The sequence below is a fragment of the Schistocerca gregaria genome, chromosome 5 (assembly GCF_023897955.1).
Source record: "Schistocerca gregaria isolate iqSchGreg1 chromosome 5, iqSchGreg1.2, whole genome shotgun sequence".
NCBI classification, from domain to species: Eukaryota; Metazoa; Arthropoda; class Insecta; order Orthoptera; family Acrididae; genus Schistocerca; species Schistocerca gregaria.
The window spans coordinates 449490977-449511971 of NC_064924.1; the positions used below are offsets into that span (position 1 = coordinate 449490977).

The following is a 20995-nucleotide window of genomic DNA, read 5'->3' on the forward strand; positions in this document are numbered from 1 at the left end:
GACGAATCATGGATCTATGCGTATGAGCCCGAAACAAAACAGCAATCGACCGTGTGGGTCTTCCAAGACGAGCCAAATCCAACGAAAGTTGTTCGTGGAAGAAGCACTTCGAAGCAAATGGTCGCCTGTTTCTTCGGCAAAACTGGTCATGTGGCGACTGTTCCGCTTGAGCAACGTAGGACGGTCAATTCTGAGTGGTACACCACCATTTGTTTGCCTGAAGTCTTCGGAGAAATTCGAAAAATGAACAAGAGAAGACGAATCATTGTGCACCATGACAATGCGAGCTGTCACACATCGGCTCAAACCAGCGCCTTTTTGACCGGCCAAAACGTCGAAGTGATGGGTCATCCGCCGTACAGCCCTGACTTGGCACCCAATGACTTCTTTTTATTCCCACACATCAAGAAAAAAATGCGTGGTCAACGATTTTCGTCGCCAGAAGATGCTGTTGCAGCATTCAAAAACCATGTTTTGGAGGTGTCTCAATCGGAGTGGAAAAAGTGCTTCGAAAATTGGTTTGAGCGCATGCAAAAGTGTATAAATCTTGATGGAGAATATTTTGAAAAACAATAAACCATTTTCGTAGATAAATATTCATATTTTCATTATTAGGCCAGAAATATATATAGCAGCTCTCGTATAAACTCCCCAAAATGATTTTCTCCCCATAAAATGAGTCTAAACAACATCCAGAACAATGACAAAGGAGAGATGATAGTGGCACGAAGAATATGAAGTAGGAATGGCTGGTTTTGATTGTTTCTAACAACACCATGTAAAGACAAATAATGTTTTAAAATGTGAGAAATGGGTATGCTACAAATAAACCTCTTTTATCCACAAAACATTTATTTTTCAAATATCAGAACTATTTAAATGTTCATTACCTTCACAGAGCCCAACACACAGCATCCATTAACTTTCTCTTTAAGCATCCAAAAGAATTTCACATTGCTGTCCTGTGTCTAACATTAGACGCAAATGAACAAAATCAGAGGTATCATCAATATGACAACAATGATGTCAGTTAATTAGGTAGTCAACTTTTTGGCCCATTGCACTCACACAAAAAAGCATTACATGACCGTGATTGCAACTGGAGCAACAAATGTAGGTATTTTCACTAAATTAAACAAATATCAAATTGTTCCACAAAACACACATGCGCACACGCATACGTACACTATTCTTAAAAATCATGAAATCTATCCTAAAACAAAGTAAGAAGATAGGTTAAGAGACAAACAACTAACATACGACAACAGGTACAGGTGGCTGGCTGATCACTAAACAAGCATGGATACACCAGTCATTCTACAACACACTAAAATACACAACCTTAAAAATTTATGCTGAAGACCAGACAACACAAAATATTTTTCAATTTTTTACACATTTTCATATCATCATCACTTAAACTAGAAGTCACGTTACCATTTAAATTTATAGCTAACCTGTTGTCAAAAAATAAAACACCCTTATAAAATGTGGCATACTGAAATATTGACATCGAAGATGTCACATTCAAAAATATGTTAATGAACATTGATTAAATGGTATCTACACCAGATGAAGAATTTAATCCCTTTGACACCAATGCGCATTTATATAGATAGATCTATTGACAGGGTGATTATGTTGAATATATGCTTGTTCCTGTCATTCACATTTGTATGTCATTAAAATATCAACAAAGTCTGTAAAATTTCTTTGCAGTGATACTCTCTGCATGCTGTTACCTAATCCTAATGGACATCCTTGTAGCACTCAGTTATTAACAAAAGATGCCCAACATGTTACTGCCAGAATATTCCAAATCAGTGAACTGTGCACAAAGGAGAGGATGAAGCATCAATATCAGCGTCAACAGATGGTACAACAGTGAACTGCACCAATTATTATCATCTGTCAGCAATTGATAAAAACTCCTCAGCAAAGAAGCATCAAATGATAAGTAGAAATTGTTCACTTGTGTATCATGATATCTGAAAATGTCATAACATTTAAATAATTCAGTTTATATCTAGACACCTAGTAAAATCTGTTCCTTCACTTCCATATCTGCTTTATTTTAGTGAATAAAAATATTGCCAACTGTCTGAAGATAACAATTGCAATTATAATTTTATTTCCTTTATGCCCAAACACACCTCGTTTATTAGACTACAGAGAAGACCTTTAACCCACTGTAATATCTTTGTTTTTCTCATATTTTTGAACTAAATTATAAGCAGATACATTGATTGCAGTCATAGGCTTTTGCTGTGATTTAATCTCATAAAGTATTGTACATGCAATTCATCATTAGTAACAGCATAGGCAGTTGTGTACACTATTTAGAGTTGTTCTACTATGAATCACAATGCCACCTGACAATTTACACACTGCTGTGAATAAGAACATAATAATTCACCTGGTTATTTAAATCTTTTGTGCAACCATGGAACAGCTCCTCTCTATGAGACATTTTCTATTTTCTATTCAACACAGTTCAACACAAAATACATGTGGATGTGAGACAATTGTTTTTATACATATTAAGTCTCACCAGTTACCTTCAAAGCTCATAACTTAACAAACAATGAAACTCAAATGTATGTTTGATGAACAGTTGACACTGACCAACTGTATTCTTTGTTTTGTGATTCCACAGTATGGACAACTCGCACGAGCAAAAATATATCCTTTGTTTCATCAATAAGTCAAAAATTATGTGAGCAGTACAATCACTTACTTGTTTGCACACCTGATCCAGCATTATCTTGATGACCTTCTGTGGAGTTTTTTCTTCTAAATTTTCTATGAAGTAATGGACAGTCCTCTCTCATCTGTGTTTCAGATTGTTGAGCTCTTCCAATATGATTCTTCTGATGAATCTGCTATGACATTTTAGACATGAAAAGCTAATTACAGAGTTGACACTGAAATAATGGCGCATATGAATTACACTATCCACTAATCTCAGCTGTAGTCAAATCAATACATGTACAATCTCAAAAGGCTATCTAGAACTCTCATTTCACATATTTTTAACTAAAAAAATATAAACAGAAGTTTTTGAAACTTGGTGATACAGAAAAATGTTGAATATTAGATGGACAGATCATATCTCTTAGAGCAGAGATAATTATTCAAATAGAGAAGAAAAGTAATTTATGGCACAACTTGCCTAAAGAAATCATTTGATGAACACATTCTGATGCATCGAGGAATCATCAGTTTGGTGGTGGAGGGACATGTATCAGGTAAAAGCTGTAAAGGGAGACCAAGACTAGAGTACAGTAAGAAGGTTGAAATGTGACGTGGTTGCAGTTGTCTTGCAGAGATGAGGCGGCTTGCACAGGATAGTCTAGCATGGAGAATTTTAAAAAAAGAACCTTGCCTTTTGTGGGCAATTCTCTTACTGACAAAGCTATCCAGGCAAGATACATGACTTAATTCGGCACAAAACTTTAATTTAGCATTAAGTTTCAAAAAAAGTCACACTCATCTGCAGAGTGAAAGACTAATTCTGTAACCACAGTGACATATTCTGCCTGAATAAATAACTCTGTATTTGAATACGCATGCCTATACCAGTTTCTTTGGCTCTTCAGTGTATAACACAACCAAGCAATTTATGTGCAGCCTTCATGAAAGTTATCTTGAAATCTTCTGCCACCACACCTCATGAGGCGCCTATAAAAACATCCAATTACCATGTTTACCAACACTCCTACTTTTAACCAAATTACAGCACAATCAGAATCTAAAGTCAACTCACTAGATATTATCATATCATTTACATCTGTGAGCTTCTAAATATACATTCCACACGCTACCTTATGGTGTGTGGTGGAGGATATTTTGTGTAACACTGTCACTTCCCCCTTTTCCTGTTACACCTGATTTGTAGAAAGAACAATTGCTAGTAAGCCTCCATGTGAGACTGAATCTCTCAAATTTTATCTTTATGGTCTTTTTGCAATACATACACTATGTGACGCAAAATATCTGGACACCCCCAAAAATATACTTTTTTGTGTTAGGTGCATTGTGGTGGCACCTACCGCCAGGTACTACATATCAGTGACCTCATTAGTCATTAGACATTGTGAGAGAGTAGAATGGGGTGCTCCGCAGGACTCACAGACTTCGAATGTGGTCAGGTGATTGGGTGTCACTTGTGTCATACGTCTGTATGCGAGATTTCCACACCTCTAAACATCCCAATGTGATAGTCAAGTGGAAACATGAAGAAACAAGTACAGCACAAGAGCGTACAGGCCAACCTAGTCTGTTGACTGACACAGACTGCCAACAGTTGAAGAGGGGTCCAGGCAGACATCTATCCAGACCAACACACAGGAATTCCAAACTGCATCAGGATCCACTGCAAGTACTATGACAGTTAGGTGGGAGGTGCGAAAACTTGGATTTCATGGTTGAGCGACTGTTCATAAGCCACACATCACACCGGTAAATGCCAAACTACGCCTTGCTTGATGTGAGGAGTGTGAACATTGGATGATTGAACAGTGGAAAAACGTTGTGTGGAGTGATGAATCACGTACACAATGTGGCGATCTGATGGCAGGGTGTGGATATGGCGAATGCCCGGTGAATGTCATCTGCCAGTGTATGTAGCGCCAACAGTAAAATTCAGAGGCGAAGGTGTTATAGTGTGGTCATGTTTGTCATGGAGAGGGCTTGCACCCCTTGTTGTTTTGCATGGCACTATCACAGCACAGGCCTACATTGATGTTTTAAGCACCTTCTTGCTTTCCACTGCTGAAGTGCAATTCGGGAATGGCGAGTGGACCTCTCAACACGATCGAGCACCTGTTCATAATGCACAGCCTGTGGTGGAGTGGTTACATGACAATAACATCACTGTAATGGACTGGCCTGCACAGAGTCCTGACCTGAATCCTATAGAACACCGTTGGGATGTTTTGGAACGCCGATTTTGTGACAGGCCATCCCAACCAACATCATATCTCTCCTCAGCGCAGTACTCCATGAAGAATGTGTTGCCATTCCCCAAGAAACCTTCCAGCACTTAACTGAACGTATTCCTGTGAGATTGCAAGCTGTCATCAAGGCTAAGGGTGGGCCAACACTGCATTGAATTCCAGCATTGCCAATGGAGGTCGCCACGAACTTTTAAGTAATTTTCAGCCAGGTGTCCAGATACTTTTGAGCACACAGTGTACGTAGGAGAAAGCAATAAACTCTTCTAGGAATTAACACTTTTGCAATTTTAACAGTAGACTACACCATGGTGCAGAATGTCTTGTCTTCAGTGTCTGTCACTGGAATTGGCTGAGCATCACTGTGACACTTTTGCACTTGCGTAACAAAAAGTACTGTTCTTCTTTGGATATCCTCTACCTGGTACTGATCGCACACTGACCAACAATATTCAAGTACTGGTTGAATGAGGGTCTTGTGAGCTACCTCCTTTCCACATTTCCTGTGGATTCTTCCAATGAATCTCAGTCTGGCATCTCCCTTAAACACAAATAATTTTTTGAGGTCATTCCACTTCAAGATGCTCTGTACACACACTCCTAGATAGTTTATGCAAGTAACTACTTCCAGTGATTGTTCTGCAATTGTGCACTCATACAATAGAGAGTCATTCTGTCTATGTATTCACAGTACTTCTGCAGGACTTCTTGCATTTTGTTACAAATTTTCTAGTGTTTCAACTTCTTTGTATAGAGCAATCATCTATGAAAAGCCCCACTGAACTTCCGATGATATTGCAGATGGTAACACTCCTATGACACTCCCTTGGGGCACGTCCAAAGTTACTTTTACATCCAAAGACTTCTCTCCATTCATAATGACATGTTGTGTTCTGTTTGCCACAAACTCTTCAATCCAATCACAGTGTTTCTCTGATATTCCACACGCTTATATTTTGTTCATTAGCAGCAGTGTGGAACTGCACTGAATGTCTTCCGGAAGTCAAGGAGGATGGCATCTCTCTGGGCACCTGTATCTACTGCTTTCTGGGTCTCAAGGGTGAAAAGAGTGAGCTGGGTTTCACACGTTTGTTGATTTCAGAACTCATATTGGTTCCTATATATCAGAATTATGGTCTCCGGTAATGTTATAATATGCAAGGATAAAACATGTTACACAATTCTACAACAAACCAATCTCAGAAATATATGCCTATAGTTTTTGCATTTGTTCAATGACTCTTCTCGAAAATCGAGATGAACTGTGTTTTCTTTTCCAATTATTAGGAATGCTTTGCTCCCCAAGAGACCTAGAGTACACTGCTGCTAGAATAGTGGCAAGTTCTTTCGCACTCTCTTATGTAGAGTCAAACTGGTATCCTGCCACATATTTCCTCTGTTGTGCGACTTCAGTTCTTCTGTACCCTGGTCACTTATTTTGATATCTTTCGTTTTATCAAAATCTACAGAAGGAGCTATAGTGAAACAGTTTTGTGTAAAAGACATATAGTATTCTGGCCTTACCTGTGTAATACTGTGTTTCAAAGCCATTATGTTCACAGAGTATGTGGAAAGATAGCTTCGATGCATTTGATGAAATATATGTCCAAAACTTCTTAAGATTTTCTGTCAAGTTGGTAAATAGAATTTTACTTTCGAATTCATTGAATACTTCGCACATAGCCCTCCTTAAGCTAATTTTGGCTTTCTTTAGTTTTCGTTTGTCTGTGAGGTTTTGGCTATGTTTAAATTTGCAGTGAAGCTCTGATTGCATTTGTAGCAACTTTCTATCATGGTCGTCAAACCATGGTGGATTTTTTCCATCTCTCAGAATTTTGCTCAGCTCATATCTGCCTAAAGTGTATAGTACGATGCTTTCGAACTTTGTCCAGTGATCTCCAACACTGTCAGTGCTCTTTCAATTCCAATTTCGTCTTGGCCAGTCAATTCAACTGGTAATTCTGTCCCCCTCTGTTTCTGTTGAATTGTATCAGTTATGTAATAGCCTATGTCTGCCAGCTGCATAACATACACAGTGTAGAAATTGTCCATATGGAGATGGTAACCACTGGCATTACCACTAGCGTTTGTAAGTTTGTCACACACATGCATAAACAATCCTTTTTTTAAATGAGATTATTGGCCTCAGCAATGCCTGTGTAGTAGTTGCTTCAAAGTATGGTTCAAATCCTTCAAGCTATGCTGTTTGACTGTCAGCCAAAATATAAACCCACGTGGCACAACTTCATTGGCTTGTTTGAATTGTAACACCTGAAAACAGCACACCCTTTGAATCCAATAGTGCTCCCATCAATGCTTATGTCCCTTCCTGGAATGCAAATTTCTCTGAAGTTGTTGTCAAGGTACTGACTGCACTATGCTTTTTGTTGTAGACCCCTTGTGTCACTTCCAGCTGGAGGTCATCTTGCACCATGGAACATCCAAAAAAATTTAACCAAATCTTTCTCAGCTGAATACATCTTTATAAAATGAACATGTTTGTGTCCAGTCTTCAGTGAAGTCATTCTGAATATTAGGCTCAGGACTCAAATGTCTAAGAATGCTTTCATTTCATCAAAAGTTATATCCTTCAGACCAATCTCTGCCTCAGTAGTAGTTTTTTTTTAACCTTAGCATACTCACTTGTACTTTTTGTGTAAAAAATCCTGAACCTCATTACAATGCTGAAGAGTGGGTTTGAATCCATTTACAACAGTGAAATTGGTTTTTGTGAAGTCCAGCTGATTTCCATATTTTTGGCATCCGCCAGAAGCAACTGGTCATCCATGTCACTAAAACTTATAGACTTTGCATGTCCATTTGTTAATTTTCATATTTTCACCTTCAATGTCACTGTTTGCAAACTATAATTACTGTTGTCATCACTCCAATCACTTATATCACTCACACTTACATCCAACATCTCCACTATTGCTTTAGAATTATCATGTAAATCCATCAATTTTGTTGTTATAGTTCCAAATACCAGCTTTGGAGTAAACTAGAAACATGAAACCAAAACAATAATGTGACAAATGCATTTCCTCATAGTTATATCGCAAGCCAATAGATGTCAGAACACTTCAGTTCATGAAATACAGCAGTGAGAACCCTGACAAATAAGTTATAGTAAATTAAAGTTTGTGTTGGGGAACAACTGACATGTGAGTCTATTGTGACTTTTACGTGGTTGAGACTACCGGCTGGTCAAGCACTAGGGGTTAAGAAAACTGTGGGAAACCTAAATCTGGATGGTTGGATGGGCATTTGACCCACCAACTTCCTGAATGAAAATCAAGTTTCGTAACCAATGTGCCACCTTGCTCCCAATAACCAGCAAACCCACAAAGGCACCCAATGCACTTGTCTACATCATTCATGGAGATGGGTTCAAATTCCAACAGACAAGGCATCCCATGCTGGCTCAAATGTATCCTTTGCTATGGGTGACACCTAAAATATGTTTTTAAGGTGTAAGAGAACAGCCATCCAGCCAGTACCAATTCTCACCTTGCACTCAGAGATTCATAACCTCACTACTGTCATTCAGTTTCAAGCGAGTGTGAACACACCAGTTATGCATATTAAAAGGGAATGTAACACCAGGTATCCCAGAAGATGACAGAGGCACCACAGATGCAACATTTCATGGCAGGTTGTTCGAACTGACTTCAGCATGGGCAACAGACTTCATGTTGTTAATGAGCTTACAAACACTTCTGTGCAGTGGCCACTTCACCCGCTGTATTCTCAGATTCATTCTTCTTGGACTGCATGACTTCTGGGATTGGCCTTCATAAGAACACAGAAACAACATGACACTAGCAGTTGCTATTTGCCAGCAACAACATTAAGATGTCAAGCAGCTGCCTTGATGAAAAACTATTGGATTTACACAATGAACTCTTGCAGCAGACTAGAATTGTATATTCAAAAGATGTACCATAAAATTCTGAAGAGTCATAATAAAAATATGCTTTACTTTAACCCTAAGGCTGAAATTCCTTGATTTGCATAACTATTTCAGTAAACTCTTTAATATTATTGTTCAATTACGTGTTTTTGGTGTGTAGGTATCTCAGTATGTATTAGCAAAATGTTAACTAGTACTGAGTTATTTAATTCAATATTGTAACTCTATTGAAGTACATACCTGTAGAACAAAATTTTGTGATTTTCCTTTTGCTACAGAGCACACTGAGGATACTTTGTTGACAAATGAGTCTTTTGTTGTATTTTCTTTATTTTCCTCCAGAATAAATTTTGGATTTCGCCCATGTAGCTTGTAGAATGGAGACAGTGAATCACACCCAAAGGAAACATGATAGGTGAGTAGAAAAGACTGGATCTTTCTGTCCCAGTCAGAAGGATAACAGTTGACAAAGTCATTCAACAAATTTGTACTCCAAGAACATTCATCAGCCCCATGTTGTTCCATCTCTGCTCTTTTTGTAGTTTTATTGCCAAACATACATGATGTCAACTCTGATTCAAACATGCCTCCTTTATAATGTTGGTGGACTTTCTCTAACTCCTGAGTTGTAAATCCAATGAAGCAGCATTCAGCAAACCCCAAAAGACAAAATATTTTTATGATGAAAGTTGCTACAGTTTTTATGTTTCTCTCACTTGTTGTAGGTTTCACACAAATCCACATTGATACTGGGTCAACTATTGTAATCAAATATTCATTATGATCAGCTGTTTTGGGGTAAGGACCACACACCTTCACAAGAACCTGCAAAATAAAAGGCAAGTTAATGGTTTGTGAGCAAGAGCAATGATCTGCTTTTCTAGTCAACATAGTAACTCCTTAAAAAAGAAAAATATTGGGTATAATATAGAGAACATAATAAAACAAACAAACACACACACAGGCAGGGAGACAGAGAGAGAGAGAGAGAGAGAGAGAGAGAGAGAGAGAAGAGAGAGAGAGAGAGAGAGAGAGAAGAGAGAGAACACCGTTCTGTAAATATTACTTGATTCTGATGAATTTATAAGAGCACTGGACATCTGTACAAGACACTAAATTACAAGTAACCAAACACACCAAAATATTTCATTTCTATCTACACACATAAAAAAGTTTTGCATCACCACAGTTCCCACAACTCCTGAGAATCGACATTGACCGTGGATATTGTATCACAGACACAGTCCCTTTGACTGTTCAGAGATGTCACTAAACCTGCCCAAAGATGTAAACAACCATGCATGAGCAGCACCTGTGAGACGAAAGGGGTCCAACAGCTAATCAGTTCTAGCCATTCCACCTGGAAGGAGGTACACAGCTTGCGTTGTCTGTAGTTCAACCATGCCTAGATGGTCAATACCACAGTTCGATTGTGTCCACATTGTTACTTTGTGCCAGGAAGGGCTCTCAAAAAGAAAAGTGTCCAGGCATCTCGAAGTGAACCAAAGCGATGTTGTTTGGACATGGAGGAGATACAGAGAGACAGGAACTGTCAATGACATACCTTGCTCAGGCCGCCCAAGGGCTACTACTGCAGAGGATGATTGCTACATACGGATCATGGTTCGGAGGAACCCTGACATCAATGCCACGATGTTGAATAATGTTTTTTGTGTAGCCACAGGATGTTGTGTTACGACTCTAAACTGTGCACAATAGGCAATTTCACTCCCAACGTCCATGGCAAGGTCCATCTTTGCAACCACAACACCACACAGCATGGTACAAATGAGCCCAACAACATGCCGAATGGACTGCTCAGAGTGGGCATCATGTTCTCTTCACCGATGAATGTCGCTTATGCCTTCAACCAGACAATATTTGTAGATTTCTCACACAATGCTCTTTCTTGCGACTTGGTAAGTACTCTTTTGCAGGATAGTTGGTATCTATTTTAAAGTGTCTGCCAGTTCAAGTCTGCCAGCATTTCCATAATACTCTCTCTTGGATCAACCAAACCTGTGATGTGCTGCAATTCTTCATATACATTCATTATCCCCTGATAGTCCTATATGGTATGTATTCCACATACTTGAGGAATGGTTTAGACTGGGTTTCTTGAATTTTTGTAAAGCAATCTACTCTGTAGGCTCATCACATTTTCCCAGCATCCTGCCAGATCTGCCATCTGCTTTACCAAATTTCGGGGCTAAAATATGACGACCACTGTCCATCGCTAGATTGAATGAAACCATGTGGTCCTGCAGAAAAGTGACACTACAAATAAAATATACATTCAGAGCAGAGATGAAGAGGAATCTTTTTGGTGTTTCATGCTGGTTGGCATGGAGAACAACATTCTGTTTGAGATACTTCATTATGTTTGAGTTCAGAATATATTCTAAGTTCTACAGAAGATGAATGTAAAAGACATCAGACATTAGTTCTGTGGGTCATTCCTGTTGGCCTTCTTGTAAATGTGTTTGACCTGTGCTTTATTTCAATCACTTGGCACAGTTTTTTATTCAAGAGATCTGCAGTATATTATGATTAAAATGAGAGCTAAGAAGGTTGCAAAATCTGTATATAATCTGACATAAGATTACTTTGAGCATACGTATAATTTTAGTGATTCTAGCTAATTCACAAATCCACCACTGACTCTAATATCTATGTCACTTATCCTAGCAGTGATACAATAATTGAACTGGGACAGTACTCATAGCTTTTACTTTATAAAGGAATATTTGAAAAGGGAAGTTCAGCGCTTTTGCTACCCTCCATTGTAGTTCCTGTGCCATCTATTAATGTGTGGACATTAAAGTTGGTACAATTGACAGCCCTTAAAAAAGAGCAAAATTTCACTTGGTTTTGAGTGAGGTGTTTTGATATTCTGGCAGGGCATTTGTTGAAGGTTTCCTTTACAGCCACACACACTTCAGTTACCATTTCAGCAACTTGGAAAGGATAGATTGCAATCTTTTCTTTCCATGTTGTTGTATTCCATCTGGGATTTTTCATGTTTTCATTTTGCTATATATATGGCTCTATGCTTTGTTTTATACCCATTCTGCAGTATCTTTTAAAAGTCTGTTTACAGAAACTGTATATGATGGAGGCTCTCTCACATCATAAATTGTTCTACTAGGTACGCACGTATCCAGCTTGGTCAACTATTCTTCAAATTTTCTGCCTAAGCTCATCTACATGCTCCTGCACATAGTAAAATGTTTGAAGTACAACACTATTACCTCTATATAGAGGTGTATGAGTTTTTGTGTGATGCTTTGTCACTAAATGAACCTGAGATGAAAAGTGCTACTCTTCTTCGGATATTCTCTATTCTTCTATCAATACTTTCTAATATGGATCCCAGGCTGGCTACTAGTTAAATGAGGGTTTTGTAACATACTTTTGTTGTCGGTACATTATGTTTCTTGAGGAAAAGTCCAATGAATCTCAGTCTGGAACATGCCTTTCCTGTAATTTGTTTTATGTGGTAATTCACTGTAAATTGGTTTGTATGCATATTCCCAGTTATTTACTGAAAGTAACTACTTCCAGTGCTTGTTTGGATATTGTGTAGTCATAGAGTAGTGGATACTTCCATACATTTATGCACAAGATATTACATTTGCTTATTTTTAAGGTCAACCACCAATCCCTGCACCAAGCATCATTCCTCTGCAGGCCTTCTTGCACTTGCTACAAATTTCTAGTGTTGCAATTTCTTTGTATATAACAGCTGGTCAGTGAACAACCTTATAGTGTTTCCCACACTATCCACTAAGTCACTCACATGCATACAAAGTGAACAGTAACAAACCTATAATGCTCCCTTGAGGTATGCACAAAATTACTTTCATGTCTGAAGACTTCTATCATTTTAAGAGTGACATGCAGTGTTCTTTCTGCTAGGAACTTCTCATTCAAATCAAAAAGGTGGTGTGACATTCCACACCCTTGTATTTTGTTCATTAGGCTGTATTGTGGAACTACAGAAGTCACAGAATATGGCATTAATCTGATGGCTGGTATCTACTGCCCTTTGGGACTTGTAGACAAACGAATGAGTTGGGTTTCATGCAACCATTGTTTGCAGAATTCATATTGAGTCTATAAAGGAGATTTTCAGTGTTCAGAAATGTCACAATAAAAGTGCATTAAATATGTTACAAAATTCTACAACAGCCCAATGTCAGAGATATAGGTCTAATGTAATGTGTGACTTTTCAATTACCCTTCTTGTAAATGGCATGGACCTATGCTTTCTTCCCAATCACTATGATTACCTCGTTTTTCCAACGATCTACTGATGGCTGCTGCCCAAACTCTTTGCCTTTACAAATGTCTGCTTGTGTCTGTGTATGTGCGGATAGATATGAGTGTGTGTGCGAGTGTATACCTGTCCTTTTTTCCTCCTAAGGTAAGTCTTTCCGCTCCCGGGATTGGAATGACTCCTTACCCTCTCCCTTAAAACTCTCATCCTTTCATCTTTCCCCAAGCGGGAAAGTGCCGGTAGACAGGCACAATAGAATAACACAAAAACACACACACAAAACTACGAGCTTTCGCAACCGGCGGTTGCTTCGTCAGGAAAGAGGGAAGGAGAAGGAAAGGTGAAAGGATGAAGCGGGAAAGCGCCGGTAGACAGGCACAATAAAATAACACACAAAATTACGAGCGTTCGCAACCGGCGGTTGGGAAGGAGAAGGAAAGATGAAAGGATGTGGGTTTTAAGGGAGAGGGTAAGGAGTCATTCCAATCCCGGGAGCGGAAAGACTTACCTTAGGGGGAAAAAGGATAGGTGTACACTCGCACACACACACACATATCCATCCGCACATACACAGACACAAGCAGACATTTGTAAAGGCAAATAGTTTGGGCAGAGATGTCAGTCGAGGCGGAAGTACAGAGGCAAAGAAGTTGTTGAAAGACAGGTGAGGTATGAGCGGCGGCAACTTGAAATTAGCGGAGGTTGAGGCATGGCGGATATCGAGAAGAGAGGATATACTGAAGGGCAAGTTCCCATCTCCGGAGTTCGGATGGGTTGGTGTTGGTGGGAAGTATCCAGATAACTCTGACGGTGTAACACTGTGCCAAGATGTGCTGGTCGTGCACCAAGGCATGTTTAGCCACAGGGTGATCCTCATTACCAACAAACACTGTCTGCCTGTGTCCATTCATGCGAATGGACAGTTTGTTGCTGGTCATTCCCACATAGAAAGTGTCACAGTGTAGGCAGGTCAGTTGGTAAATCACATGGGTGATTGCACACGTGGCTCTTCCTTTCATTGTGTACACCTTCTGGGCTACAGGACTGGAGTAGGTGGTGATGGGAGGGTGCATAGGACAGGTTTTACAGCGGGGGCGGTTACAAGGGTAGGAGCCAGAAGGTAGGGAAGGTGGTTTGGGGATTTCATAGGGATGAACCAAGAGGTTACGAAGGTTAGGTGGACGGCGGAAAGACACTCTTGGTGGAGTGGGGAGGATTTCATGAAGGACGGATCTCATTTCGGGGCAGGATTTTAGGAAGTCGTATCCCTGCTGGAGAGCCACATTCAGAGTCTGATCTAGTCCCGGGAAGTATCCTGTCACAAGTGGGGCACTTTTGGGGTTCTTCTGTGAGAAATTCTGGGTTTGACGGGATGAGAAAGTGGCTCTGGTTATTTGCTTCTGTACCAGTTCGGGAGGGTAGTTGCGGAATGCAAAAGCTGTTTTCAGGTTGTTGGTGTAATGGTCCAGGGATTCCAGACTGGAGCAGATTCGTTTGCCACGAAGTCCTAGGCTGTAGGGAAGGGACCGTTTGATATGGAATGGGTGGCAGCTGTCATAATGGAGGTACTGTTGCTTGTTGGTGGGTTTGATGTGGACGGATGTGTGAAGCTGGCCATTGGACAGAAGGAGGTCAACATCAAGGAAAGTGGCATGGGATTTGGAGTAGGACCAGGTGAATCTGATGGAACCAAAGGAGTTGAGGTTGGAGAGGAAATTCTGGAGTTCTTCTTCACTGTGAGTCCAGATCATGAAGATGTCATCAATAAATTTGTACCAAACTTTGGGTTGGCAGGCTTGGGTGACCAAGAAGGCTTCCTCTAAGCGACCCATAAACAGGTTGGCATACGAGGGGGCCATCCTGGTACCCATGGCTGTTCCCTTTAATTGTTGGTATGTCTGGCCTTCAAAAGTGAAGAAGTTGTGGGTCAGGATGAAGCTGGCTAAGGTGATGAGGAAAGAGGTTTTAGGTAGGGTGGCAGGTGATTGGCATGAAAGGAAGTGCTCCATTGCAGCGAGGCCCTGGACGTGCGGGATATTTGTGTATAGGGAAGGGGCATCAATGGTTACAAGGATGGTTTCCGGGGGTAACAGACTGGGTAAGGATTCCAGGCGTTCAAGAAAGTGGTTGGTGTCTTTGATGAAGGATGGGAGACTGCATGTAATGGGTTGAAGGTGTTGATCTACGTAGGCAGAGATACATTCTATGGGGGCTTGGTAACCAGCTACAATGGGGCAGCCGGGATGTTTGGGTTTGTGAATTTTAGGAAGTAGGTAGAAGGTAGGAGTGCGAGGTGTCGGTGGGGTCAGGAGTTTGATTGAGTCAGGTGAAAAGTTTTGTAGGGGGCCTAAGGTTCTGAGGATTCCTTGAAGCTCCGCCTGGACATCAGAAATTTGATTACCTCGGCAAACTTTGTATGTAGAGTTGTCTGAAAGCTGACGCAGTCCCTCAGCCACATACTCCCAACGATCAAGTACCACGGTCGTGGAACCCTTGTCAGCCGGAAGAATGATGACGGATCGGTCAGCTTTCAGATCACAGATAGCCTGGGCTTCGGCTGTGGTGATGTTGGGAGTGGGATTAAGGTTTTTCAAGAAAGATTGAGAGGCAAGGCTGGAAGTGAGAAATTCCTGGAAGGTTTGGAGAGGGTGATTTTGAGGAAGAGGAGGTGGGTCCCACTGTGATGGAGGATGGAACTGTTCCAGGCAGGGTTCAATTTGGATAGTGTCTTGGGGAGTTTGATCATTAGGAGTGGGATCAGGATTATTTTTCTTCGTGGCAAAGTGATATTTCCACCAGAGACTACGAGTGTAGGACAGTAAATCTTTGACAAGGGCAGTTTGGTTGAACCTAGGAGTGGGGCTGACGGTGAGGCCTTTGGACAGGACAGAGGTTTCGGATTGGGAGAGAGGTTTGGAGGAAAAGTTAACTACTGAATTGGGGTGTTGTGGTTCCAGATTGTGTTGACTAGAATTTTGAGGTGTTGGGGGGAGTGGAGCTGGAAATGGGAGATTGAGTAGATAGGAGAGACTGGGTCCGTGTGCAATGAGAGGAGGTTGAGGTTTGTTGGAAAGGTTGTGGAGGGTGAGTGAGTTGCCTTTCCGGAGGTGGGAAACCAGGAGATTGGATAGTTTTTTGAGGTGGAGGGTGGCATGCTGTTCTAATTTGCGGTTGGCCTGTAGGAGGATGCTATGAACAGCCGGTGTGGATGTGGGAGAGGAAAGATTGAGGACTTTGATTTGGGATAGGACTTGACAGGTGTGTTCGTGGGCCGAGTCGATGTATAGGTGAAGGATTAGGCGGGTGAGGGCTATGGATTGTGCAGTTTGGAACCGGTATAAGGACTGATGGAAAGAAGGATTGCAGCCAGAGATGGGAAGTGTGAGATGGGAGTGTGAGGCCTTTGGGGGTAATGCCAAATGTCAGACAAGCCTGAGTAAATAAAATATGGGAGCGTAATCTGGCTAGGGTGAAGGCATGTTTGCAGAGGGAATGTAAATAAAATTTAATGGGGTCATTGTAGGGATGTTGTGAGGTTGACATGGTATTAGAAGGTGGAAAGGGTAATATGAGGTTAAAGTGAAAATAAATAGAAATATATATAGGGAGAGATAAAGGTGTGAAAAAAGTCGATAAAGTGTTGGTTTGACATGAGCTATGTTGATCCTGTGCTGAACTTAGGTTGGTGAACAACAATGGGTGCAAAGGTTAGGCAGTTGTGTTGTCTCCAAAACACGTTAAAGGGTGGGGAAATTCAGGAAAATGTCGAAAAAAAATTCTCAAAAACAAAAACTCGAATAAAATCTCGAAAAAATCTCGATAAAAATTTTGAAAAAAATGCGTGTAAATGTATTCAAAGGACTGGTTATGTACTGGCAGGTTATGAAAATGAGGCTAACAATTGTTTGACGAAGAAATAATAACTTTAAACCTGTGGGAAGCTGCTAAAAAATGATCACTTATGTGGGAAAAACGATAATGGAAATAAAACGAAAGTTGTTGGAAATAGCTGAGATGGTTGTTTAATGGGTGAAAGGAACTGAAGCTGTGAAATAGTATTCACGAGTTTACATGAAATGTTTGTAAACTTGGAACAGTGGATTTTATAACAGCGGTAATGTTGAAAGCGTTAAAGTTTTCAGGTTATGGTTTGGAAGTAAATTACGTATTATTGAGTATAATTAGGCAGGATAAAATGTATGGTAGATTACGGAACCTCTTGGTTCATACCTATGAAATCCCCAAACCACCTTCCCTACCATCTGGCTCCTACCCTTGCAACCGCCCCCGGTGTAAAACCTGTCCTATGCACCCTCCCACCACCACCTACTCCAGTCCTGTAACCCGGAAGGTGTACACAATCAAAGGGAGAGCCACGTGTGAAAGCACCCACGTGATTTACCAACTGACCTGCCTACACTGTGACGCTTTCTATGTGGGAATGACCAGCAACAAACTGTCCATTCGCATGAATGGACACAGGCAGACAGTGTTTGTTGGTAATGTGGATCACCCTGTGGCTAAACATGCCTTGATGCACGACCAGCACATCTTGGCACAATGTTAAACTGTCTGGGTTATCTGGATACTTCCCACTAACACCAACCTATCCGAACTCTGGAGATGGGAACTCGCCCTTCAGTATATCCTCTCTTCTCGATATCCGCCAGGCCTCAACCTCCGCTAATTTCAAGTTGCCGCCGCTCATACCTCACCTGTCTTTCAACAACTTCTTTGCCTCTGTACTTCCGCCTCGACTGACATCTCTGCCCTTACTCTTTGCCTTTAAATATATCTGCTTGTGTCTGTGTATGTGCGCATGGATATGTGTGTGTGTGTGCGCGCACGAGTGTACACCTGTCCTTTTTCCCCCTAAGGGAAGTCTTTCCGCTCCCGCGATTGGAATGACTCCTTACCCTCTCCCTTAAAACCCACATCCTTTCGTCTTTCCCTCTCCTTCCCTCTTTCTTGAAGAAACAACCATTGGTTGCGAAAGCTAGTAATTCTGTGTGTGTGTTTGTGTGTGTTGTGTTCATTGTGCCTGTCTGCCGGCGCTTTCCCGCTTGGTAAGTCTTGGAATCTTTGTTTTTAATATATTTTTCCCATGTGGAAGTTTCTTTCTGGGAAAAATATATTAAAAACAAAGATTCCAAGACTTACCAAGCGGGAAATCGCCGGTAGATAGGCACAATGAATAAAACACACAAACACACACACAGAATTTGAGCTTTCGCAACCGGCGGCTGCTTCGTCAGGAAAGAGGGAAGGAAAAGGAAAGATGAAAGGATGTGGGTTTTAAGGGAGAGGGTAAGGAGTCATTCCAATCCCGGGAGCGGAAAGACTTACCTTAGGGGGAAAAAAGGATAGGTATATACACTCTCTCTCTCTCTCTCTCTCTCTCTCTCTCTCTCACACACACACACACACACACACACACACACATATCCATCCATACATACACAGACACAAGCAGACTGCTGGATCTATACTCGGCCCTTATGGTCACTGTTAATAATGTCTTCTTTGTTGATCAAGAAATTTCCATATCTCACTGCATCATTAATATGGCGTGTAGCACCCAACCTGAAACCTCCCATACCTGTGTCGGTTTAGTGGAAGCGTTTATAGTATTCATGAACTGTTACCACAGTATTTTGTGTTTTTTCTTCCTCCTTCGAACTTAATCAGCTCCTATTACAATTGTGCCTTCTTAATTCCAGATTGTTATTTTATCCTCTCTGCTATTTACTAATACTTCTACTCTACTGGTACATCATTTTCCAACTATTCTCTTGACATCAGGTGCTTAGAAAGTGTCATATTCTACTGACATACACAATCATTCACCAATATTCTGATAAACTACTTTAATATCAGTAATCATATTATGCCATGACTGCCCTCCAACCACTGACATTGTGGAACTGTCTGATTATTAAGCAGTACACAAAAGCAATTAACTAATACAAAACTTTGAAATGTACGTTATTTTCAGAGAATTGTTTTATCACTTACAACTTCTCTGCAAAAAAGTGTTATGGTAATAAAGATGTTTTAAATCATAGAATATAACTAACCTTCTGCCAAACTCTGTTTTGAATTTGCAAATCAGTATCTAATGAGTTCTCATTATTTGCAAAGAGATCATCTTCATTGTCATTTTCATGTGTTCTGTCAAGTTTACGCTGTGCAGAAGAATGTAAATGACTTCCACAGAATGACTCAGAGCATATATGGCAACCTCTTACAAAAGTGATTATATCCACATACATGCCTCGCCAAAAGTAAGTCTTATTGAGTGTTTCATGCATTCGTTTGGCACCAAGATGAATTCCTATTAAAAAAAAAAAAAAAATACACTATAAGAAAAAAGAAATGTCACTTTGATTTAGAAACTAAAGCCATAAGCATGAAACAAGTATTGTAAATATATTTAGATGATGAGATACTGTGTTTATCAGATCACACTAACAAAGATAAATAATGATCACAATCAAAGATTAAAAGAAAACAAAAATGTTTACAAAATTCAATATATTATCCAAATATTATCTGGCATACATAAGGGAGGGAGGGGGGAGATGAAAGACAGGTGCATGGAATGGAAAGTAGAGAGATTCAGTACCAAATGACACAAGATTTCTAGTTTTTAGAAGATAAAACAAGTGTAAGGACTTAAAAAAGCCATGAAGAACCTTTTTGATTAATCGGTATTTTTCAAAGAAAATAGTTACCTATATCTTCAAATGCTGAATCTTGTTTACAGTACATTATTACTTCACAATGAACATTACTGTATGTCATGTAGCTTCTTTTCAATCCTTGAATCTAGATATTCAGTTAATTTATACAAAGTGTGACTCTTAACATAGCCAAACGCCATTAAATTCTGATAAGACTTGGAACTTTTGTTTGGTACTTCTCACAGAATGGCAGAATGTACTACAATGAAATCAAAAACGTGTATACAATCAGCCGCTGGGACTACAAATACATCACAATCTTAACTGTAAAATCATACCCCAGATTTAATGTAGCACTTTCATTGTGCTAAATCTGGAGTATATATGATTACAACTAGAAGTGGATTTACATTGAATGAATTAGTTTATTCTTCATATTTCCATTTGCTATCATCATCATCATCGTCATCATCTGGCACTGACACCTGCGAGTCCCCACCTGGCAAGTTCAGCTGCCGAGTTGCAAGTCTTTTCACTTGACACCACATTGGACAACTTGCTTGTCAATGATGATGATGAGGACAACACACTAGCCAGTCCCTGAGCATAGAAAATCTCCTACTCTGGCAGGAATGGATCTTGGACCTGATGCATGGCAGTCAGATGTGCTGACTACTCAGCTAAGGGGTCGGACTCTTTATGGATAAAGAAGTGTGATATGAAAATCAACTCTCGTGACAGTCCTAGACTACCCTGCAGAGATCTCTTTAAAGCACTTGGTATTTTGACAAATGTTTCATAAAACATAAATTCTTTAATGTTCTTTGATGTTACCAATATTTTTTCCCCAAAAATAGTACAGGACATTATTATGCTACTACGACTAAACTAAACACCATCTTAACCAATATACCAAAGCTTTAACATAAGGACAGATGCAGGCAAATACATGGGTACAAATGTATTCAACAAAGTATTAGAGACTATTAAATGTACAGAGGCAAATATAGTGGCTTTAAAGAGTGAATTAAAGAATTTTCTATTCACCAGATCTTTGCTATTACATTCAAGAATCCACCCACATGTATTCCTAACTCACATTATTGGATATTATTTATAATAAATACTTCAAATGGTTCCACTAATAAATTTGTCAATGGTATAG

The 20995-nt window shown here is 40.0% G+C and overlaps 1 protein-coding gene across 8 annotated transcripts in view; it reads right to left on the bottom strand.

Moving 5' to 3' along the window:
- Positions 1-20995, bottom strand: part of LOC126272418 (mucin-17-like) — an 84289-nt gene that overhangs the window by 19671 nt on the left and 43623 nt on the right. For 4 of the 8 annotated variants that reach the window (XM_049975257.1, XM_049975258.1, XM_049975261.1 and 1 more), the window contains 3 exons: positions 19225-19481; positions 9109-9693; positions 2738-2879 (listed from right to left, as the gene is read on the bottom strand). In XM_049975257.1, coding sequence (XP_049831214.1) covers positions 2738-2879; positions 9109-9693; positions 19225-19481 — 984 coding nt within the window. Of the gene's footprint in view, positions 1-2737; positions 2883-9108; positions 9694-19224; positions 19482-20995 lie in introns of all 8 variants that reach the window. The other 4 variants (XM_049975259.1, XM_049975255.1, XM_049975256.1 and 1 more) reach the window with 1 other exon arrangement.